Here is a 24,921-nt window from a genome sequence, read left to right as displayed (position 1 = left end):
GAATGTATGAAGTATGTCAACTGTGGTGGCTGCCTCCAATGTATTTGTAATTGCTTTATGTATCACTCATTATGTATTACTCTAACACAGGGGTGTCCAAAGGGCGGCCCGGGGGCCATTTGCAGCTAATTGTTTACCGGCCCGCCACACATTCTGGAAATACTATTGTAAAAATAAAAAAGAACATTAGAAAAAGTGGAATGAGGTGAAATCTAACGAGAAAAAGTTGCAATGTTGACACAAAAGCTGCCATGCAGGCTGTTTTTTTCTCTTTTGTCTTTCTTTATTTTTCTTTTTTTGCCATTCATCAAAAAAAAATAATAATGACAAAAAATCCATGTTAAAATGAATTATTTTCAGGGCTCCAATTACTTCAAATATTTCACTTTAAAATGTTTTATGTGGTAAATATTGCATGTATTGTGTAGTAGCCATATAAAAACATCAAAGTTCTCTTTGACAAAAGCGCATAAAACAAACAAAATAATAGTTCCAGCATAAAATCGACAGATATATCTGAAGTTGATCTCGTAACTTAAGTGTTGAAAGTAAAAGAAAAACCTAATAAAAATGTATCACTTTATGAGTGGGGCACCTTTTGGATCACAAATATATTTACTGATTTTTTAATTTATCTTTTCACTGTGATTACTCAAAAATATGAAATAATTAAATCAATGGTGTCCTGCATTATTGATCTTTTAGGGCTCTAATTACTAAATACTGCATATTTCAGTTTTACTATAAAAAAAACAGAAAAGCCATAAAACATTTTTTAAAATTTGTATTACTTTATATCAACTTGAAGTTGATATAGAGATTTACTGTAAGCGTTAAATAATTTAAAAACAATAATAATCTGACTTATTTTTAACATTTTAATGACTGAGACCCATTATGGTCCCCGGGACCCCTTAAGGTAAAATGAATAAAAAATTCATATATTGTGTTATGGTTTGAAAATGAAAAATATCAAAATGGCCCCCACATGCTTTAATTTTTCCATGTGCGGCCCTCAGTGGAAAAAGTTTGGACACCCCTGCTCTAACTCATCTTTCTTTTTTGTAATATGCTAAGTGAATAAATGTACTTTTGTAATCATTTCCCCATGTTTCTGCACAATAACTCAGATATGGTAACACTGGCGAGCAGTAGAGAATATGGAGTGATTTTTAGTCCAGAACGTATTTTGCTCTATCCTTTGTTGACATATTTCTTCCCACTTTATGTTCAATATTTTTATGAGGTTGCCAGTTCATTTTCTCATCTATTACACCCAAAATGTGGTTTATTTTACTCTTTTAATGTCCGCTATTTGTATTTGACTTTCTGTTCTGCTGCTACCGAATTGCAATATTTTAGTTTTACCGACATTCAAAGATAGTCTGTTTTTGTCAAACCATCTCTTTAATTGGTTCATTTCTTCTGTTATTATTTGTATTAGCTTCTGTGTGTTCTGTCCTGAACAAAATGCAGATGCTGTGTCGTTTCCCTCGCGCAGTAATCGGTGGCTCTCCAGTGTTAATGGCGACCCTTTACTTCCCATGTGTGTCTTATTTCCGGGCTGCAGGGAAAGCCATGTAAAAGCTTTCCTCAATTCTCGTGGGTGGAGCAGGCCCATGCTGCACAACAGGGCATCGAAAAATTAACGGAAAAGCGCCGCAAACACATAGCATCAGCTCAAAGTTAGTAGCAGTCATGGCGCCCTGTAGTTTATTGTTTATTGAACAGATCCCCATTAGCTGATGCCAAGGCGAATAATAATAAAAATATAAAGAATACATGCATTACCAAACATTATACAAAGAAAAAATACAGCATAAGATAAAAAAAGCTAGTTAAATCCAGTATTAAAAATTCACGTCATGTGGGCAGCTGCAATAGGTGTATCTTCAAAGCTGTCTTAAATGACAATTTACTTTGTGAGAAATGAATGTGAGATGGCAACCGATTCCAGAATGGTATACATCTATACATGACTCTATGTTTGAGGAGATTGGTCCTGGGAGCAGAGAGTGCCAAATAGCCATTGCTGGCATTCCTAGTGTCATGAATATGTGTGTTAGTTGATTTTAAAAACTGTAAAAGTAATCTGGTGATTGATCTAACATGATAGTTCTAAAGAACATAAGGAGACTACAATGCATCTTTTGTTCAACAGACAACCAGGACAGGCGTGAATGCATAAATGAAATATTAGCAAAGAACATTTAAGTACCAGTCTAACCGCTCTGTTCTGAACAAGTTGCAGTTTGTTCAGGTCAGATTTAGTCGTAGCGGACCATATTATAGGACAGTAATGAAGATGACAGAAAACCAAGGGCTGTATGACTTGACCCATTGTTGAGGATGTCAAGTAGGTGGAGCACTTCCTGACCATGGCTAAACCTCTTCCCATTTTCATTAAAATCCCATGAGTTAGTCACATGAGTGACTTTTGACCAATCATTGAGGAAATCCAGAGTTGGCCATACTCTCTTTATACACAACTCTGCGTTACATTGCGTATTACCGCCATCTAAAGGACTGTAGCGGGACAGCATCTTCTGGCATGGGTTTCTTGCCAAATACATTTATCACCACATATTTTAAACAAACCTTAAATCAGCTGGGATACGCTCTCGCTCACCCATGACCCGAATGAGGACAAGCAGTGAATCATGGTGGAAACACCAAACGGACTTCCAGCAAATGTTTTATTATTGCAAGCCTCTCCGTGTAGGCAAGTGTCAATCATTTGAATTATCATGTAAGCCAGCAGTGTATGAGATGTTTCAACCAAACTGCATGCCAAAGGAGGACATATTCTGCTGATGTTTGCCTTCAAAGCACCATGTTACAATCCAGCTACACACATTGAGTCTCTTTTGGAGACAACACCTATTGATTTAAAACATACACACACAGAAAAGCATCTAAAGGCGATTAACTTTAAAGGTGCAGTTGCCCTTGAAATCTTTAAAAATGGAAGAGTGAATGTCGGCCGCCAGCGTCTTCTCTCCAGCCCGATAGGGGACGAATACGAATCCGACGCGGATGCGATTATTGGGAGGCAAATCTGGAAGCCTAGGAGTGGGGATGGAGGGGGGAGGAAAGATTTAAAGATTCAAACTGATAATTCCATGCTTCATATCTTCACTGTGAATGATACTTAGGTACAATCACAAATGTATGCCGCTAAATCAATGTTGTCCAAATCTTGTAAAAACGTCAAATGTATTCATTATAGTCAAACGATTAACATTTCTAATCAGATTAATTACAAGGTTGCTGTAGATTAATTCAGATTAATCACATTAAATAAAGAGCTTTTTCCCAAATGTTTAACTGACAAAAGAAATAGACCAAAAACTGTTTTACTGACATACAAATTGTATCAAAAATGTTGGAACACAAAAGACTCGGACCAGAATTCCATCTCCTCCTTCATGAGGCCACTTCCAGACAGAGCCAGCGTCATGCCCGTCATGGCCACAGTGGTGGTGTTCATGAAAGACACTGTTCCGGACGCCTCTTGGTTCTGTCTGACATAGTCGGAAATCTGCAATACAGACCGTCAACCTTTATGGGAGCATTTCTTCTCACAAAGTCATCGTTGTTTCTGCTCTTATTTGGGAGGGTATGTTTGGGTCTACCAACCGACACGAGGACGGGGAGGTCCTGCAGCAACACGTTGTCCTCCGCAAGGTAGATTTTATCGGGATGTCGCATGTCTGTGACCATGGCCGTCACCTTCAAGCTGTCACACACGTGCATGTGCTTGTAGTAGGTCTGGAAGGGGATCAGGATGGGGATGGACAGCTCTGCAGGAAAAGGATGAGGACACGTCAGTCTTTAGTTAACAGTCCATGTCCACATGGGCAGAACAAAACTAAATCTGGTGCTGTATCTCAATTGGCGCACTTCCATACTTACACTTCTGATTGCACTCTGTAAGTGTGTATGGAAAAAAACAGTGCACTGTCGATACTCTGATGTTGCACTCAAGTGTTGAATACTTTATACTTCCACTAGTACACTTCATTAAGTATGCTTAGGCAGGGCACACATTTTGACAGTGGACTGCTGTTGCAAATTCATTACTGTTGTTGCGCACCTACTCAAAATATTTACCAGCTTTTTCATCTGTTCACTCGCTACAGGTTGCTCCTCAGCCGCCATTATTTTAAGTTAGTACATCCCCTTTTGCCAAGTCGAGAGAGGTCAGTTTGGAGCACTGCGCGCTCACCATTTTGAGTGAAAAATATAGGTACTGACTTCTCGGTGAGAATGCACTTATGCACTCAAGAGACTAAGTGCCTGATATACTACGATTCAAACACCACGCGCTAAACAGTGTGTGCAATCTATAAAAAAGCGTGTACTATTGCTTGCGATTTACCAAGACTGCATGTGCAATGAAAAAGTGATGCAGGCTGCCTTATTTAAAGGAGTATTTTGTGAGTACTAGCTGTTGTACAGTATACCGGTACTAAAAAAGTACCGCAGAACTCATGAATTAAACAACTGTACCGTACTGCCTCTTAAAAATATTGGTACTTTTTTTTTCCACGGACATGACGGTGCAGGGTGCCAAATGTAAAAGTTCAGTCCCACTTTTCTAGCAGATATATTTCTCAGATTGAACTCACTTTTCTCAGATTTAGGTTTTCATTTAAGTTTAAATTAAGTATATCAACTCTAAATATTATATCTGAAAGTTAAATATAAACCTAAATCAAAAATATAAATCTATATGTTAAATCTGAACCTACATGTTAAATCTAAACCAAATGTTAAACCTGAAACTAAATGTGCGCGCTAAATATTAAATCTAAACCTAAATCTTAAATCTAAACGTGAGGGCTAGATATTAAATGTGATCGCTAAATGTTAAATGTGAGCGCTAAATGTTGAATCCAAACCTAAATCTTAAATCTAAACCTAAATCTTAAAACTAAATTTAAATGTGAGCACTATGTGTTGAATCTAAAGATAAATGTTAAGTCTAAAGCTAAATGTTAAATCTAAACCTAAATGTTAAATCTAAATGTGAGCGCTAAATGTTAAATCCAAACCTAAATATTAAATCTAAACCTAAGTAATACATCTAAACCTAAATGTTAAATCCAAACCTAAATATTAAATCCAAACCTGAATGTTAAATCTAAACCTAAATGTTATATCTATATCTAAATGAAAGCGTTATATGTTAAATCTAGAACCTAAATCTTAAATCTAAACCTAAATCTTAAAATGTTTATCTTAATGTGAGCGTTAAATGTTGAATCTAAACCTAAATGTTAAATCCAAACCTAAATCTTAAATCCAAATCAGTGATTTTCAGGGAGTCGGAGACAGAGGGGCGCTTCAAGCTGACGAATCCAAAAAAATAAAAAATAAAACATACTTGAAAATGCCAGAGGGATTCTCTCCCGCAGATTAGATTTTTTTCCTTTAGTGATGAAGACGATGTCCAGGATGTCCACACGCACACACAATATTGTGTGTCCTTAGCCATATTTAGACAAATGTATGCGTTTAGAGAAAACAATGCCCAAAACCTTAGTTCCTAGTTGTTTGCTCTGTAAACCAAAATCATAACAGCTCTCTTCATCTAAAATGTCCAACACAAATTTAGGAAAAAACATTAAGGTGAGTTGAGCTCATTAAAAGTTTTACTGCACATAACCATTACCAACTGTTTACAAACAACACACAAGTCATTGTTTTTTTTTCAACTACATTTTCAAAGTCGCTTGCCCATCACTGGCTATCAAGTTTGCATGGAATTTAGTACACACAAACCTTTGGTAAATCAGGCCATCAGTGAAAGTACAGAATGTGCCCCAGTTGAGACACTGATCATGTTTCAATTCATACACTACTTGCACTACAGTAAGTATACTACGTACAGTGTGTACTTAGCTCTTGAGCGCACGTACGCCCTCACTTGTATCTTGTTTACTGATTATTTCTCCCTTACTCTTTGTTAGATAGTGATTGGACAGTAGACAGGGTGCCTGGGAGATAAAGCACAAAGGTGGAGGCGGAAGCTCTCTGTCTCTCTCGCTTAGTACAGCGAATTGCCAACCCAGATGTTCAATGCACACCTGCGTATGCTGCAAAGATTTGCTTTAGGCGAGACTAAATAATTTGTATTAACTAACTTTTGTTAAACAAACTGTCCAATTAGAACAGGTAAGTCCATAGCGTCTGTCCTTTAAGTTACACATCCCTTTTTAGACTAGGCAACGGCAAAGTGCTGTACCAAATCCATTACTGTCGTAGCGCACTTATAGAAATAAGGATTGCATTTTAAATACAGTGTACACAGCATACTTATTAAAGTATACTGACAGAATTACTCCATTTGATACATGAAAACACATCCACAGGCTTCTAAAACACATGCCAATGCAAGAGGTATATATAACCACTAAACATAAGGACAGTGTAGGTCTTTAGGGGAAAAATAACAAAAAACGACTTGCTAACTCGCATATACAAAGCCTAAAAAACGGTTTTCAGTGTCTTAAAAGCAAGTTACCTTTGCCAGGCTTTAGTGTCTCCTCCTTGGTCTCATTGAGGATGACGAGAACCAAGGTGCCGTTGTACTTCATTCCCTTCACGCTGATGCGAAGGGACATCTGCCTGTCCACTTTGCTCTCGCTACTCAGCACCAGATTCAGCCGCACATCCTCCCCGTACTGCGGCGTGGACAGCTGTGGAGACACGAGTCAGGTTTTTTTTTCCAAGCACGATAACAAACAAGGAGAAGGATGGCCTCCATTGGCGTCCACTCCATTACTCTTTGGACGAAACACAATTAAGTCCCGTTCATTGAAGGGGTTATATATATATATTTTTTCTACATTTAAAACATTTCCCTGTGGTCTACATAGCATGTGATGGTGGTTATTTGCTCAAAATTTTGCATGGGTTATGTTTTACAGACCATCTTCAAGCCACTTTCTGACTGTCTCTTCAGAATGCACCGTTTCGTGAGCAATCTTATTTACATGCCAAAGCCCTCCTCTAGGCCAAACCCCCTTCAACTGTGTCTCCAACCTGTCAACCATGTTGTAGTTTTTAGTACTTGATGGATTTTACTGACAGATATAAGTTAGAACTATACGCTACTTTGTATTACAAATGGCAACAGCGGAGGATGCACGTACATGTACGAGACAGTCTGTCCCACAACAAGAGGATAGAGAAAAAGGAATTTATAGACTACAACGTCGGAATACAACTGAAAAAAATGGCAGACTTATGTAAAGCTTTTTGGGTAAACCTCTACCCTTTATGGACATATCCACCGATGTAACTAAGGCAACATACATCACTAAAGTCTCAAATTTGGTGCAAATTTGGATGAAAGCAAGATTGTTTTATAAATATCTTTGCCATGACTCAATAGTTTGAGTTCACATTTTCGGGACTAATGGGGATCCCAAATACACAAAAACAGGTAAGGTAAGAAAAGTTGTTTTGCATAATAGGAACCCTTTTTGGGGAATTTTGCTAATCGTTCACAATCATTATGAAAGATGATAACACACATATATATCTCTTTTTTGGGGGGGTTAAGGGGGGAATTTTGAAGATAATAAAAAAAGCTTGGAAGATGCAGCTAATGGAACCCACTGTTGTAGCTTTCAAAGCCCTCTAAAACAACTTCAAAACCCTCTATCAACGTTTTATATACAAGCTGTAAGTCTATATATAATATAGTAACAGACATGTTCATAACAATAGGTAATATGTACAATATTTACCGTATTTTGGTCATTTTAATCAATAGCGGGACTTCCTTCCCTGGCGCATTTATTTCCGTTTCCATAGCAGCGCACTTTCGACTTCCGGCAACAACTGTGTGTTCCTACTTCCGGAAACAAACACGCGACTGTGTTGTAATCAAGGCAGACTTGGTAACAGACAACGAAGATGACTATTTTTGGACAAATGAGGATTCACAACCTTATCTTTTCGAAGCTGAATATACGAACAGAGAATGTTTATAGAAGCAAGCACGAAGAAGAGGATGAGACGTTGGAGCAGATGGAAGCCAAGAGAGTGAGGTCGGTGCAAATGGGTCACACTGCAAATCTGGAACTTTTGAGCCAAGCTATGCCGAATTATTGGAGTGCCCAAACTGTCCATCGGATCGCTGGTCGGATCTCTAAGTGAGGTGGCTTGCTGCAGTCAGCCAAATTTTACAACTGTCTGCATATCGATTATTGACGTTTACCAATCGATTTTATAATTGCCCATGCCCGAATTGCGATGCATCTAAAAATCTATTATTTCCCCCACTACTAGGGCTTATACTTTACATCAGGGGTCCCCAAACTACGGCCCGCGGGCCGGATCCGACCCCCAGCATCCAAAATCTGGCCCACAGGAAGCCCCAAGTTTTAAAAAAAAAAAAAAAAAAAAAGGATTATTATTATTATTTTTTTTAAAATCTTTCCTTTCTAATCCATTTTATACCGCTTGTTACTCTTGGTGTCTCCTAGTCGCTCAGGCAAATCATATTGTCTAAAAATGAATTTTCCCATCGATAACGTGACAATGTTAAATGTTGATGAACATCAATGTTAATTGATGTTAAATGACAAAACGGATTATAAAGACAATGTATATATGTATATACAGTATATATATATATATATATATATATATATGTATATACAGTATATATATATATATATATATATATATATATATATATATATATATATATATATATATATATATATATATATATATATATATATATATATATATACACAGCCTGGCCCCCGGCCAAATTTTTTTAACCCAATGCGGCCCCCGAGTCAAAAAGTTTTGGGACCCCTGCTTTACATACAGGTATACTGTAAAAGGATTGTTCATGTTTTTCAGTCAGTACAGGTTATTATCATATCGCATATCGCAGGGTTGTGCCTCACAAACTCAAGCACGATTCGGGCTGATTTACAAGCTAGCTTATCGCTCCCCGTAGTTAATACCGAAGTACGCCGATGAGTTACAACGCTAGAAAAATACTTCCTCCGTGTTCGCTCTTACAATAACAATGTCCCAACAGCTTGGTTATTATACAGGTTACGGAACGTACATGAAGTATTGTTGGCGGTTTTTGAATGCATTTTTAAACTGATGTAGAGGTAGAATTGATTGCTCCCATTAGCTGCATTGCTAATCAACTGGAACAAGCCGATTTTTATGTTAGAAAGTAAAAAAAAAAAAAACCTTTTGTCTTCTTGTCTCTCATAATGATTGTGAACAATTCATTCCCCTTTAGGAAAGTACTCCTCACTCATTAAGAATATAGGAGACACCAGTCACAGAAACAGTCTCAAAACCAAAAAGCTATCAAATGACCTTATGGACAGAGTTGTAGATCTGCGCAATAACTAGTACACTACATCCAAACCTTCAGTCATGGACCTTTTTGCCCAAGTCCAGCTGCTGGTGTTATGCTGGAAACGATCATACTGTTTTTTGTGTGACGCACCTCCTCAAAGTGCATGACCAGTAGTGGCGTTGAGACGGGGGGCGGTTCCGGTGAGGCTTTGTAGTCAGTCATGCTCTCCATGGGTGCGTCCACTTCGTCGTCGCTTTCTTCGTCCTTGCTGATGGCGTTTTTGAAGACAGCCCTTTCCTCCTCGGAGCCTTGGAGAATGATGCAATGCGTGAGCGCACGTAAAGGTGTGAGGTGCTAGGATGGTTGGGGAACGGGGGGTGGGTGTCACCTCAATACTCACCTTCTTCGGGCTTGTAGGAGCGGGTGATGTTCTCTCTCTCTTTGGAACCCACCACCTTGGTGGAGATTTTCTTGCCAACTCGCTTGGTGTCGGAAAACATGGAAATTTTGGTCCCGTCTGATATAACCTGACACACAAACACAAGCGCACGCATTCACACACACAGGTTTTATTTCATTTAAATTGTGCTATTCTCACTTCACGCCTTGTCAGGTGACTTGAATCTGCGTACTCACAATCCAGTCCACACAGTCTGCATTGACCTCGGCGAAAACAAATGGGATGTCGTATGGGAGATTTATTTCACCGTCATGGATGGCGATGACTGAGGCGGGGCCGCACTGGTAAATGCCTACAAGAGAGGAGACCGTTTAAATCAGGGGTGTCAAACTCAAATACAGAGTGGGCCAAAATGTAAAACTGAACAAAGCCGCGGGCCAAGGTTGAACAAATTAACCTTTTAATAGGGACCCAAACAAGTTTTGCATTGAATATTGAACAAGCAAGGCTTATATAACTTTATAGTGACATGCAAAATCGAGTTTCAAATAATAATAATAATAATAATAATTAAAAAATATCAATGGCATATCAAATACAATTTAAATAAAAATTGAATGCCTCTTTTCTATTTGCAGCCTTCTGAGGTAAATATCAAAATAAACTTTTTCCTCAGGCTAATAATACATTTGAAAATAAAATAACAATGATGAATGAATCCAACATTCAAGCCTTGAAGTAGCAAGAGAAAGTGCATGAATAAAACATTAATTATTGCTCAGTTTGCTACACTGATTTGCTTTAACACTGAATATGGAAGTTGGAACAAGCAATGCTTATATAACTTAATAGTGCAAAACCTACTTTCAAAAAACAAACAAAAAAACATCAATGGTATATTAAATAAAATTTAAATAAAAAATTGAACGCCTCTTTTCTATTTGCAGCCTTCTGAGGTAAATATCAACATTTGGTGGTAGCGGGGGGTGTATATTGTAGTGTCCCAGAAGAGTTAGTGCTGCAAGGGGTTTTGGGTATTTGTTCTGTTGTGTTTATGTTGTGTTACGGTGTGGATGTTCTCCCGAAATGTGTTTGTCATTCTTGTTTGGTGTGGGTTCACAGTGTGGCGCATATTTGTAACAGTGTTAAAGTTGTTTATACGGCCACCCTCAGTGTGACCTGTATGGCTGTTGACCAAGTATGCATGGCATTCACTTGTGTGTGTGTAAAAGCTGCATATATTATGTGACTGGGCCGGCATGCTGTTTGTATGGAGGAAAAGCGGACGTGACGACAGGTTGTAGAGGACGCTAAAGGCAGTGCCTTTAAGGCACGCCCCCAATAATGTTGTCCGGGTGGAAATCGGGAGAAATTCGGGATAATGGTTGTCCTGGGAGATTTTCGGGAGGGGCTCTGAAATTCGGGAGTCTTGGCAAGTATGAGTATTAGCGGTGAATGCGGTGTTACAGCAGCACTGCCGCTGTATAATACCGGCGGGCCAGCTCTAATGTTAATTTGATTTTGCCTCAAGGGCCAAATGAAATTACACGGCGGGCCAAATTTGGCCCACGGGCCAGAATTTGACACCCATGGTTTAAATCATTGCAGTGAACTGAAACCAAAACTGTGTGTGTGTTTTGTTTGTGTGTGTGCACGCAATAATTGGTCAAGGATGAAATATGTTTTAATTAAATCAATCTTAAATGTGAACTAGTAAAGCACTCTGAGAGCACAGATGTAGATTAAAATAATTATAGGTCCCCTTTAAATGTAAGATGAATTTTGAAGTATTTTGCTATCTAACTAAAAAGAGTAAACTTTTCCTAATCAGCCCACTTTGTCAATAAAACAGCAAAAATGGTAATACGGTCACGGTATTATTATAATATGGTTTACAGTATATATACACATATAAATATATATACCCATATATATGTACACACACACACATACAGTTAGGTCCATAAATATTTGGACATTGACACAATTTTCAGTATTCTAGCTCTGTACAACACCACAATGGATTTGAAATGAAACAATCAAGCTGTGCTTTAAGTGCAGACTTTGAGCTTTAATTTGAGGGTATTTACTTCCAAATCAGGTGAACGGTGTAGGAATTACAACACATTTTATATGTGCCTTCCACTTTTTAAGGGACCAAAAGTAATTGGACAAACTAACATTTTGCTAGCATTAAACTAGCATTTGTATATATATATATATATATATATATATATATATATATATATATATATATATATATATATAAATATACATATATATATACATATATATACATATATATATATATACATATATATACATATATATATATATATATATACACATATATATATATATATATATATATATATATATACACATATATATACATATATATATATATACACATATATATATATATATATATATATATATATATATATATATATATATATATATATATATATATATATATATATATATATATATATATATATATATATATATATATATATATATATATATATATATATATATATATATATCAGATGAAACAAACTTTGAGCTGTTTGGCCACAATACCCAGCAATATGTTTGAGGAGAAAAGGTGAGGCCTTTAATCCCAGGTACACCAAACCTACCGTCAAGCATGGTGGTGGTAGTATTATGCTCTGGGCCTGTTTTGCTGCCAATGGAACTGGTGCTTTAAATGGGACTATGAAAAAGGAGGATTACCTCCAAAATCTTCAGGACAACCTAAAATCATCAGCCCGGAGGTTGGGTCTTGGGCGCAGTTGGTGTTCCAACAGGACAATGACCCCAAACACACGTCAAAAGTGGTCAAGAAATGGCTAAATCAGGCTAGAATTAAGGTTTTAGAATGGCCTTCCCAAAGTCCTGACCTAAACGTGTGGACAATGCTGAAGAAAACAGTCCATGTCAGAAAACCAACAAATTTAGCTGAACTGCACCAATTTTGTCAAGAGGAGTGGTCAACAATTCAACCAGAAGCTTGCCAGAAGCTAGTGGATGGCTATCAAAAGCACCTTATTGCAGTGAGACTTGCCAAGGGACATGTAACCAAATATTAACATTGCTGTATGTATACTTTTGACCCAGCAGATTTGGTCACATTTTCAGTAGACCCATAATAAATTCATAAAAGAATGAATGTTTTTTGTGACCACAAGTATGTGCTCCAATCACTCTATCACAAAAAAATAAGAGTTGTAGAAAGTATTGGAAACTCAAGACAGCCATGACATTATGTTCTTTACAAGTGTATGTAAACTTTTGATCGTGACTGTAAATATACACAAACTGTGTGTATATATATATATATATATATATATATATATATATATATATATATATATATATATATATATATATATATATATATATATATATATATATATATACTACCGTTCAAAAGTTTGGGGTCACCCAAACAATTTTGTGGAATAGCCTTCATTTCTAAGAACAAGAATATAGGTCAGTTTTGTAGCTTCTGTAATGAGCTAAACTGTTTTCAGATGTGTGAACATGATTGCACAAGGGTTTTCTAATCATCAATTAGCCTTCTGAGCCAATGAGCAAACACATTGTACCATTAGAACACTGGAGTGATAGTTGCTGGAAATGGGCCTCTATACACCTATGTAGATATTGCACCAAAAACCAGACATTTGCAGCTAGAATAGTCATTTACCACATTAGCAATGTATAGAGTGTATTTCTTTAAAGTTAAGACTAGTTTAAAGTTATCTTCATTGAAAAGTACAGTGCTTTTCCTTCAAAAAGAAGGACATTTCAATGTGACCCCAAACTTTTGAACGGTAGTGTATATATACATACATATTTATATACAACTTCACAGTTGAATCTTCTTCTTTTTCTTTCTTTAGGGCTCTTACGAAGGGGAAAGGGGCGTCCCATCCGTGTGCGTTGAGCCGACCAGATTAACCAGTTTTTTCCAGAGTTTAAGTTATTAACATTTTATGATCACTGGTGAATCACAAAACGTTAATAACTTAAAAACAGTAATATTTAGACCAAATATTTTTGCAGCACAAACCAGCAAAAACATAGCATGGGACAAGTTTGCAGAGATTTTGGCATAGTTAGGGTATAGTCATTAATAACACGTTAATTACAGTCTAATAACAAAATAACATAAAACGTTAACTTAAAAACCGTAACAGCACAAATGAAAATGTTTGCAGCACAAACATAGCACAAACGATTGGGACACGTTTGTGGAGATTTGGACACAGGTGAATCACAAAATGTTAACTTGAAAACTATAATAGTTAGACCAACATTTTTAGCAGCACAAATCAACAACACATGTAGCACAAACAAATGGAACAAGTTTGGGGTGATTTGGACAAGTTGGAGGGGCTGTATGACATTAAAATAACCTAAAAACTGTAATGGCACAAACCGAAAATTTTGCAGCACAAAACTATTAATAATGTCAAAATGTGTTAAAATGAGGGTATTGGTAAAACTTGTCCCATAAACGTTTGGGACAAGTTTGGGGAATTTCACAAAGATGTTCTTGAGTTCAATTCAAAGTATACATTTGTGGTACTTGGCACACATAAGTGTCAAATTCAGGAATACGATTACCATGAACACCAAATGTAACATATATAAAACATTACAATTCACACATCTTTGACATTAATTAGTCATATTGAGCTTTTTAAAAACCCATCAAAAATGTATTCTATTAACTTGACTAAGGCTGTTGTGCATCATTTTTCAGGTTTAATGTGAGTTGAGAAAAGTCCACTAGATATTAAAAGTTTGAAGAGAACACCACACTAACAATAATAATTTTTGAAATATATTGAGCAGCTTAGCATATCTTAACCTACAGTGGAGTTGTGTTAAAGAAAAAAAGAAAACATATGAAAATAGCATCATTTAATTTTTCTGTATGTGACTCTTGACGGACCCTGTGCTCCAAACAGTCGCTTGACTTACTGTATATGGAGCACAAAGTGTATGTGATCACATGGGTCAATCAATACCACTGAATACGTACCATCGCTGACTTCCTGTGGTGTCGGATCCAACACTTGCCAGCCGTCGTATTTGCCGTCTGTATTCAGGTCGGGACGCGACATCCATGACTCCACCCACACATGGAAGTTCCTACAGCAGAGGGCAAAATACAAGGTTGTTTATCTTAATTTCATGTTGGATCGAATCTACAGAGAAATATATGAATGTTAATGAATACAGTCATGGACACAATGACATGACGGGCCTGACGCTCACCAGATGCTGTCGTCTGACTCGATGTGCTCGGCGCCTTCTAACGGGTGGTACACGTCGATGGTCAGGTTGGCATCAGTGTCGTGGGCTGACTGGAAGTTGGTGATCACACGGGTGGGGATGCCCAGCAGCCGCATGACTGGAGGAAAAATGCATTGGTTTGTCGTCAAAGTTCAAAGGTCAGACCTCAATGGTACCAAGAGACAAACAAAGATCAATGGAATATGGTAAAGAGAGAACATAGGATTTAGCCAAATGAGCACTGAAAACAGAATCATACGAAAAGTGCAGTATACAAAAGCTCAGGTTCTAACAATATTACTAATAACAACAATAACTACAGAAGGGAATTTGTGTAGAAATTGCGTGTGAATCCTGAGGAGCTAAAGCTTATCTAAAATTGTGCATGAAAAGTGTGAAATTACAGGAAATTGTTGGCCTGGAAATTTTGATGGGCTGAGAACTTTCATCTGAAACTCGTCAGTCTATTCTTGTTCTTAGAAATGAAGGCTATTCCACAAAATTGTTTGGGTGACCCCAAACTTTTGAATGGTAGTGTAGTCCATTATTTACATACTGTTGGCCATAATTAGTTTGAAAAACATCTCAAATATCATAAAAATGTGTATCCGAATCACTTGTCAGCAGCCCTTCAGCTGGCCGTGCAGCTGAAGGGAGGTCGCACTCGGCAAAGGGAAGGAGAGAAAGTTGAAGGGAATGGTATTTCAAGTTAATTAACACATTTCTTGGTCAAGCCTGTGTAAACTACCAATATCCTCGTTTTAACACATTTTGACATTATTAACTCCACGTGTGTGTGTGGAGTGTGCATGTTGTCCCCGTGTGTGTGTGGGCTTCCTCGCTCATTCTAAAAATAAGCATCTAAGGTTCATTGGGAAACATTTGATTGGGGAAAATGTTCATGATTGACCAAAATGTGTGGGGAAATAGCGGGACTCAAATAAAGTTGCGCGGCTGCACATGACTTGTGGGGATTGGTTGAATATGCGTGAATTCAAGCTATCGCAACGTTGTGGATAAAATGTGAGCATTTGTTGGAATGCCTAAAAATCCATTCTCACGCAAGCCGGACTGGTAAAATCATGGCATTAAAACTTTAAAATAAAGAAAACTTCAGATAGTTTTCTTTGTTTTACTCTGGCCAAAAATTGAACAAGCACATTCTGAAAATGTACATATTACAAATAATCCTCTTGGCAAAACACATTAAGTTAGCTGAAAATTCTGAGGAAAAAATGGTGCAGTTTGAAAAACACCATGAAGAACACAATGAACTTAGACTTTGTCTCAGTGTTTTTACAAAGCTATTAAACTTTAAGCACTTTCTGTGTAGAATTCTCATGTTGGCAGTTCACCATTAAAATATTTGGAAAGGTAGTCAAATGTTTCCTTAAATCGCCGCAATGGTGAAATCCACAACTGCCAAAACAAATTCATTCATCATCATTCAAATATTGGAATTATAAACTCAGGAGGTTTTACACTTTCTATGGAGGCTGATGAAGGTGGTGTGGCAGAAACAAGCAATTACAACTGCATGGCGGAGGGCAGGAGGCATCCTGATCCCCAAAGAAAAGGACTCTGTGGACATCAGCCAGTTTCGCCAAATCTGCCTTCTCAATGTTGAAGGCAAAATCTTCTTCAGTGTAGTGGCTCACAGGAACCAATACATTGATACTTTGGTGCAAAAAGCAGGGATTCCAGGCTTCTCGGGGTGCCTAGAGCACACGAACATGATATGGAGTCAAATTCAAGCTGCCAAAAAGGGTGGAAGAGATCTCCATGTTTTGTTCCTGGACCCAGCAAATGCCTTTGGGTCAGTGCCTCATGATCTCCTCTGGGTGGCATTCCACTATTTCAGTGTCCCGGATCCCATAACTGGTCTCGTCAGTGTCTGATAAGCCTGTCAAGAGTCTTGGACGTTGGTAGCATGCCACCCTCAAAGACACAGGGCAGGTGGACCAGCTCAAGCAGGATACTATAACTGGCCTTGAAAACATCGATAACACCATGCTCCCTAGCCGGTTGAAGCTGTGGTGCCTCCAATTTGGGTTGCTACCCAGGCTAATGTGGCCTCTTACCATCTATGACGTACCAACCACAAAGGTAGAAAAGTTGGAGAGGGTGGTTAGCTCATTTGCTAGGAAGTGACTGGGTCTTCCCAAATGCTTCAGTAACATCGGACTGTATGGAAGAGGTGTTCTGGAGCTTCCTGTTTCCAGCCTAGTAGAGGAGTTTAAGTGTAGAAAGGTAAGGCTGGAAATGACGCTAACAGAGTCTCATGGCCCATGCGTTGCCCAAACAGCTCCTACCTTGGTGACCGGAAGGAAAAGGACTGCAGCGGCAGCTACTCTGCAAGCAAAGGAGGATCTTAGGCACAGAGACATCATTGGCCTTGTGCAGCAGGGGAGAGGAGGCCTTGGCCTTGGGGAGAGCAGACCGTTATGGCATACGGCTGCTCCAGCTCAGCGACGTCGGCTGGTTGTAGAGGAGGTACGTCAGCACAAGCAGGCAACAAGATGTGTAAAGGCTGTCTCACAAGTCAAGCAAGGACAGTGGATGAGCTGGGAAGGAGTTGAGAGGAGAAAGATCTCATGGAGGGAGCTATTGGGCATGGAGGCAGTTCACATCAGCTTCATCTTACACTCCACTTATGATGTCCTTCCCTCCCCCTCCAACCTCAAACAGTGGTACGGAGAGGACCCCACGTGCCCCCTCTGTCCATCTTCAGCTAACCTCAAACACATTCTCGTTGGCTGCAAGACAAGTCTGTCACTAGGGCGCTACACCTGGCGGCACAACCAGGTTCTGAAGTGTCGAACAGCCACGTTAGAGGCCAGAAGAGTGAAGATCATATGCCCTGCCCCCGCCAAAATTACATCATACATCCACAAGAGAGTTCATCCGAGAAGGTGCAGAGTCAACCAAAGGCCATGCACAAGACATACGCCAGCTCGGAAAGGCTCGTGACTGGAAAATAGCGGTGGATCTCGATCAAAAGCTCTGCTTTACTTCAGAGATAGCCAGATCAAACCTCAGACCAGACCTTGTGCTCTGGACCTCCTCACTGCATATCGTGTACATAATAGAACTCACGGTTCCCTGGGAGGCTACTGTGGAGGAGGCATTTGAACGCAAAAGCCTTAAGTACACCGAACTGGCAGCTAATGCTGAGCAGAATGAATGGAAAGCCAAGGTCTGGACAGTGGAAGTTGGCTCTAGAGGTTTTGTGGGCCGGACAACCATCATGCTGCTTATGGGCATTGGAGTTTAAGGCCAAACCCTGCGAAACACCATCAAAGCCCTCTCAGGAGCAGCAGAGACAGCCAGTCGGTGGCTGTAGGTGAAGAGGAGAGACACCATCTGGAGCTCTAGTAAGACCTACATCACATAATGGTTAAAAGCAGAGGGGCTCACCTGGGATGCCAGGTGTTGCTGATGAGCCCTCTGGAGGTGTCGTGGGCCTATCATTGAAACACCGGTGAAGGAGGGTGCCCACCTGATGACCCCAATGAAGCTGTCAACCATCCCCCCTCCTCCTCTCTGTCCCCCTTTTTGCAATCCCACCCATCCAGGTCCAACACAGTAACCGCTTTGAAGCAGCTCCGAAAGAGGTAGCCTACTGTTACCACTCTACTCAGGTTATTTTGTATCATGGGATTGTTCCACCTAGTACTAAAATTGAACTGAGCACTTTCTGTGTAGAATTCTCGTGTTGGCAGTTCACCATTAAAATATTTGGAAAGGTAATCAAATGTTTCCTTAAATCGCCGTAATGGTGAAATCCACAACTGCCGAAACAAATTCATTCATCATCATTCAAATATTGCAATTATAATATAAACACAACAATTATTAAAATGACACTGTAGGCGAAATCAAGTTAACATTAAAGATGAAAGATACCAATGATTGTCACACACACACTAGATGTGGTGAAATTTGTCCTCTGCATTTGACCCATCCCCTTGGGGAGCAGTGGGCAGCAGCGGCGCCGCGCCCGGGAATCATTTTGGTGACTTAACCCCCAACTCCAACCCGTGTTGCTGAGTGCCAAGCAGGGAGGTTATGGGTCCCATTTTTATAGTCTTTGGTATGACTCGGCTGGGATTTGAACTCCAACCTACCGATCTCAGGGCGGACACTCTAACCACTAGGCCACTGAGAAACATAACTACTAACATAACTTAAACAATGTGAACATAGACTTAAGCATAAAATAAAATAGAGAAAACAACAAACGTAGAAACACACATTTTTACAATGGTGTTCAGGGTGTGCATCGTGCATTCAACCAATTGCAAGCACTGCATGGACTCTTACTACAAAAATGATGGTCATGTTGACTTAAGTCTTTGCAGCTTAATGTTTTATTACTTTGTCTGTTGAGTGGATCATTTACAATGAAAGAATGTATTGTGAGTCAATACTGCCGCCATCTGCTGCCAGCCACAACAGGAGCGGCTGATTGCTTGCACCTGCGCTGATTGGAGTAGCGGCAGCCAATCCAGAGGGTGCTTAAAGTCAGCTGACAAATCATCTTTTAACACTGTCATGTGTGACGTGGGTTACACTTGAATTACTATTGCGGCATCCAGTGGACAAATTTAGAACAGCAGTTTCTTTCATTAAAAAAGTTCAGCTCTTTTTTATATTTAGCAAACTGATCTTGCGGGCCGGATTAAACCTAATTGCTGGCCTCATACGGCCCACGGGACATACTTTTGACACCCCTTATCTAAAGCCATTGTGTCCTGCATGAGTGGAAAATGTGGATGTTGGTATAGTTTATATTAGTTGAGGAATGTGGAAGCAGTTGAGCTTTAATAATTTGACAAAGAGGACATTTCATATAGGAGTAGTCAAATGCAATAAGAGCAAGAGGTAAGTACAAAAGTTACCTGAACACATCACGCCAGCAAACACCCAGCACTGACCAAACTTAACAGGTTGGCAGTCATTTTTTATCCATTTAGAAAGAATGTCATGGCTGCCGCTCCAGTGGGAAGGGGAGACTCCGCCCTCAAACGAGTCTGACCAGTTGCCCTGCAGGACGCCAGGGTCATCGAAATTGTTGATCTACGCATACGACATCATCACAAACGTCAACAAGTCATCAAGCAACAGCCACTGCATCCAGTCACCATGGAAACAAGCCGTACCATGGCGCTGACCACGCGGCTGATGTAGATGGGGCTGCCACGAGAGGCGAGGTCTTTGCTTGGGTTGTTTGTGTAGTTGAGGTTCTTGTCCAAAATCATGAGGCAAATGTCCACCATATCGTCTTCAAACTGGGCGGGAATACAAGACAAGTGTTTGGGAGTTTATTGTAATAGAATACCATAAAATAATGTTAGCATTAAACTCAATTAAGTCAGGTTTGTTTACATACGTGGCCAAAGTCCCAGTTCATTCCAGAGATGTAATTTGTACTTCCTCTGTAAATCACTCCTTGTTCATTCATCACATATTCTTGTCTCTCCATTTTATCAGACATGAAAACAGAGTCTCCTACAGAATAAATTATATGGAAGTATTATTGTTGCAAAAAATATTCGCTAACACCTATTTCAATCTGTAGGTGTCATCCAATTCACATGTCCGTGTACTAATGTGTGTGCCTGTATCTGAATCTGCGCGTGTGTAATCCTATTCACATGTTTGTGTACTAAAGTGTGTGTCTGTATCTCAATCTGTGAGTGTGTAATCAGATCCGCGTGTGCAAGTTATAGTTTGTGTATCCATATTATGATTTGTGTGTGGGTAAACAAAATAAAAATCTGCCTGACCGTATTTAGATCTGTGTGGGTGTAAAAATAATGTGTGTCCATATTCAGAATTGTGTAAAGCAAGAACCCACGATAGGCTGCCTATTTGGTTGTGACTTTTGCTACGCTTCTGCCGTGGAATGTTTGTGTGTATGTATTCAAATTTGTGCACGTGTAATACCATGTGTCTACATATTCAGATGTGTGTGTGCGTGTATTACAACGTGTGTGTCTGTATTCATATCTGTGTAAAGCAGGAACCCTCGATTGACTGTCTTTTTACACATGACTTTTGCTACACTTCTACTGTGGAAGATCTGTGTGCGCGTGCAGCGATCTGAACTGTACAGTAAAGGTGTCCAAAAAAAAGAATTGGATTTTCAAAGTAATCGTGATTCCTATTTGTAAAAATGCTTAATCAATTCCAAAAAATCAAAAATCTATTTTTTTTATATCTGTCCTGTCCAGCGACTCAGGCAAATCATATTGTTGATGTAGATCTGACAGTGTAGGTGTAAAAATATGATGTATATATTTACTTTAGAAATGAGAAACGTGGGATACTTTTTTTGTTGCCTTATCTGTATTTGATTTCATTAAACATTTGAGCAGAATTTTATTAAACAAAACCAGTTTTCTATACGGCTATGCCATATAGTCGAACCTCGGATTCAGGAGGAATAGTGTGGCTTCCGTCCTGGTTGTGGAACTGTGGACTCTATACTCTATACTCTCGGCAGGGTCCTTGAGGGTGCAGTCTACATCCTCTACACCAGTCTACATGTGTTTTGTGGACCTGGAGAAGGCATTCGACCGTGAAGTCCTGTGGGGAGTGCTCAGAGAGTATGGGGTATCGGACTGTTTGATTGTGGCGGTCCACTCCCAGGTACGATCAGTGTCAGAGCTTGGTCCGCATTGCCGGAAATGAGTTTCCTCCGCCGGGTGGCGGGGCTCTCCCTTAGAGATAGGGTGAGAAGCTCTGTCATTTGGGAGGAGCTCAAAGTAAAGCCGCTGCTCCTCCACATCGAGAGGAGCCAGATGAGGTGGTTCGGGCATCTGGTCATGCCACCCGAACGCCTCCCTAGGGAGGCGTTTCGGGCACGTCCGACCTGTAGGAAGCCACGGGGAAGACCCAGGACATGTTGGGAAGAATATGTCTCCCGGCTGGCCTGGAAACGCCTCGGGATCCCATGGGAGGAGCTGGACGAAGTGGCTGGGGAGAGGGAAGTCTGGGCTTCTCTGCTTAGGCTGCTGCCCCCGCGACCCGACCTCGGATAAGCAGAAGAAGATGGATGGATGGATGGAGTTTTCTTTTAAGTAATATATAAATTAATCTAGCTGTGTATCTTTTTTTATGGACCAATGGATTTAATCATAGAACTTGCACCCAATCTTATTAAAAAAAGTATTGATTTTGAATCGAGAATCGTTTTGGATCAAAAATCGATTCTGAATCGAATCGTTACCCCCAAGAATCAAATCAAATAGCATGATGCCTAAAGATTCATAGCCCTAATGTACAAAAGCTTTGTCGGCAGCTTCACCTTTTCTTTACCTATACTCGCCACTTGTCGGGGCCTTGCAGCCACTCACACTTGTGTTGGTGTTGAAGCCAAGAAAATTTTACTTTCAATCACTTGCTGTACATAAAGTTCATGTTTTAGCAGTAACTTAGTTGGTAGAAGTATTTTTGTCTTCAAATAAGTTATCAGTAATGTTATAGCAAATGATTGAAAGTCTATTGTTCCTGGCTTTAACCCAACACAAGTGCGCGCGGCTGCAAGGCGCCGACTAGTGGCGAGTATAAGGAAAGGAAAAGTGAAGCTCCAGACTTTGTAAACGTTCGGATCGCTGCAGACATATCTTCCACGGCAGAAGTGTAGCTAAAGTCACATGTTAAAAGACAGCCAGTCGAGGGTTCCTGCTTCACACAAATCTAAATACGGACACACACAGATTTTATTACACGCACACATATCTGAATGATCCCACACAAATCTTCCATGGCAGAAGTGTAGCAAAAGTCAGGTGTAAATAGACTATCGAAGGATTTTGCTTCACATAATTTGAAATACGGACACACATTTATTTTTTTACACAAACACAGATCGAAATACGGACAGACAATATAGAACACACAAACATGGATCTGATTACACACACACAGATTGATATACAGACACACATTGGTACGCGGACATGTGAAATTGATTACACACGCAGATTGGCATACGTTTTAGCAAAAAATGTTGCTACAACAAATATAAAATGATTGAATGAGTCAATAAGGGACTTAATTATACCGTACTTGTATGTCTGCAGCTGGACAGAGAGTAGACAAGCCTACCTGAGAACCAGGGGTTAAAGAGCATCACAAGCGTGGCCAGCTGTATTTCCTCATCCCAGAGACTTCCTGTCAAGGTGTATTTTCCGATGGGGGTGTCCGGCGGGGGGGTGATGAGCAGGATCAGGGACATCAGCGAGGAGCTGTCATGAAGTTGGACTGTCCAAATGGCCTTTGCTGTAGGTGAACGATTGGGGTAGTCTGGGATACCGAAGCGTGACAAGGTGCCCTGGTCCTCAGAGGAGTACTCTCCTGGTGAGGTAACATTCGTTTGATTTCACAATGAATTCTATCAATGTCAACACCCCTGAAGTCGTACAGTTGGGAGTTCAAGTAAATATTTTGCACAAAAAATACAGATTCCCCCTCTCTTTGGGTTATTTTGTGCAATGTCACAACAGAAGCAAGGCCAAGATGATGATAATAACCACAGATTTCAAAGCAATTAAGAAAAACTGCTGTTAAACGGAACACATGTTGGAGAGCTAATGATTACCTACCCTGTGCCCCACCAGTTGTGGCAGTGAGTAAGAGGGAATGAAGGTCGGGCTTAAAAGGCTTTGTAACTTTGACGGTCATCTTAAAGGACTGTCCTCTCCGCACGATCAGCTGATCTTCAGAGAGTTCACTGGTGTGGTGCTCCTCATTATTGGTCTTACTATGGAGGTCCACTTCCTGGAGGACTGACAAAAGAAAGCAAAAAGTACTATGAGACGCCCAATGTCTACACATTTAATATACATATAATATTCAAGGCCGTTCAGGGCCTTGGGTTGCAAACTAGCCAACTGGCTACAAACCTTACATCATACTTTGGAAGACAAGATGGCGGTGCATTGCTATGCAGCGGCTTGCTAACGCTCTTGGGAGTGTAGAGCGATTTGGCAAAAAACACCCGTCATTTCTGTCAATTTCATGGCTGGCTCAAAGCGTGAACACTCTGTGATCACATACGACCGACAGACAATTCTGGATGTGGATGGATCGGGTCGTTATAGACTGAAAGATGCATGTACGGTGGACCTCCTCGCTAGCATGGGAATACTTCGCGGGCTACATCGAGCGGCCTTTGTAGCAGCGGAGTCAAGTGCTAGCGGTGACCGCCAATGGAGACGACGTAAGCGGTGTGAGCAGAAGCAGAAGCGGGGATGCCGAGCGGGGCTAACAACAAAGGGAAAAGCTAACCAAAGAAGCGTGGAGACGCCATTTAAACTAGAACTAGCCGGCGCCAGGCTGGATAATCCCTGCACACATAGCAATTCTCTTAGAATAAAACACAACTCACATAATGTTTTTTCTTTTGTGACCGTGTCAGAGGCAGACATACATTGTACTGAGGTAGCTAACTATGATGCGTTCAGTTTATCGCAACATCAAGCAAACAATCTGAATATTCCCGTCGTATCAATTCCTAGATATGGTCGAAACTATTTAAAGTGCACTACGCATAATAAACGCAACATTATTAATATTGCTACTTCGGATAATTTCAACAAACAATCCTCAAAACAGCCCACTACCTATAATATGGGCTTTTTAAACATAAGATCATTATCTTCCAAAACGTTATTAGTTAATGAAGTCATTAGAGACAACAAACTTGACGTCATTGGTCTCGCCGAGACCTGGCTCAAACCAGACGATTTTTTTGCGCTAAATGAGGCATCTCCTCCTAACTATACCAATACACATGTTGCCCGACCTCTTAAAATGGGAGGGGGTGTCGCACTAATATACAATGAAA

General features: G+C 39.8%; 1 protein-coding gene across 1 annotated transcript in view; it reads right to left on the bottom strand.

Moving 5' to 3' along the window:
• Positions 1-2,699: 2,699 nt before the first annotated feature.
• The window catches only part of tgm8 (transglutaminase 8), a 36,481-nt gene continuing 14,259 nt past the window's right edge, over positions 2,700-24,921 (bottom strand). Inside the window, exons 2-15 of the mRNA XM_062047694.1 lie at positions 23,678-23,860; positions 23,181-23,429; positions 20,458-20,576; positions 20,228-20,356; positions 19,967-20,144; positions 15,048-15,183; positions 14,812-14,921; positions 9,989-10,104; positions 9,753-9,879; positions 9,503-9,660; positions 6,530-6,704; positions 3,640-3,803; positions 3,408-3,541; positions 2,700-3,066 (exon numbers count right to left, since the gene is read on the bottom strand). Of these exons, the coding sequence (XP_061903678.1) occupies positions 2,916-3,066; positions 3,408-3,541; positions 3,640-3,803; positions 6,530-6,704; positions 9,503-9,660; positions 9,753-9,879; positions 9,989-10,104; positions 14,812-14,921; positions 15,048-15,183; positions 19,967-20,144; positions 20,228-20,356; positions 20,458-20,576; positions 23,181-23,429; positions 23,678-23,860 (2,129 nt within the window). The 3' untranslated portion in view covers positions 2,700-2,915. The remainder of the gene's footprint in view (positions 3,067-3,407; positions 3,542-3,639; positions 3,804-6,529; positions 6,705-9,502; positions 9,661-9,752; positions 9,880-9,988; positions 10,105-14,811; positions 14,922-15,047; positions 15,184-19,966; positions 20,145-20,227; positions 20,357-20,457; positions 20,577-23,180; positions 23,430-23,677; positions 23,861-24,921) is intronic.

Source organism: Entelurus aequoreus, linkage group LG01, assembly GCF_033978785.1.
Source record: "Entelurus aequoreus isolate RoL-2023_Sb linkage group LG01, RoL_Eaeq_v1.1, whole genome shotgun sequence".
Taxonomy (NCBI): Eukaryota; Metazoa; Chordata; class Actinopteri; order Syngnathiformes; family Syngnathidae; genus Entelurus; species Entelurus aequoreus.
The sequence above is the reverse complement of the archived record's forward strand: the minus strand, read 5'-3'. Positions and strand labels throughout refer to the sequence as shown.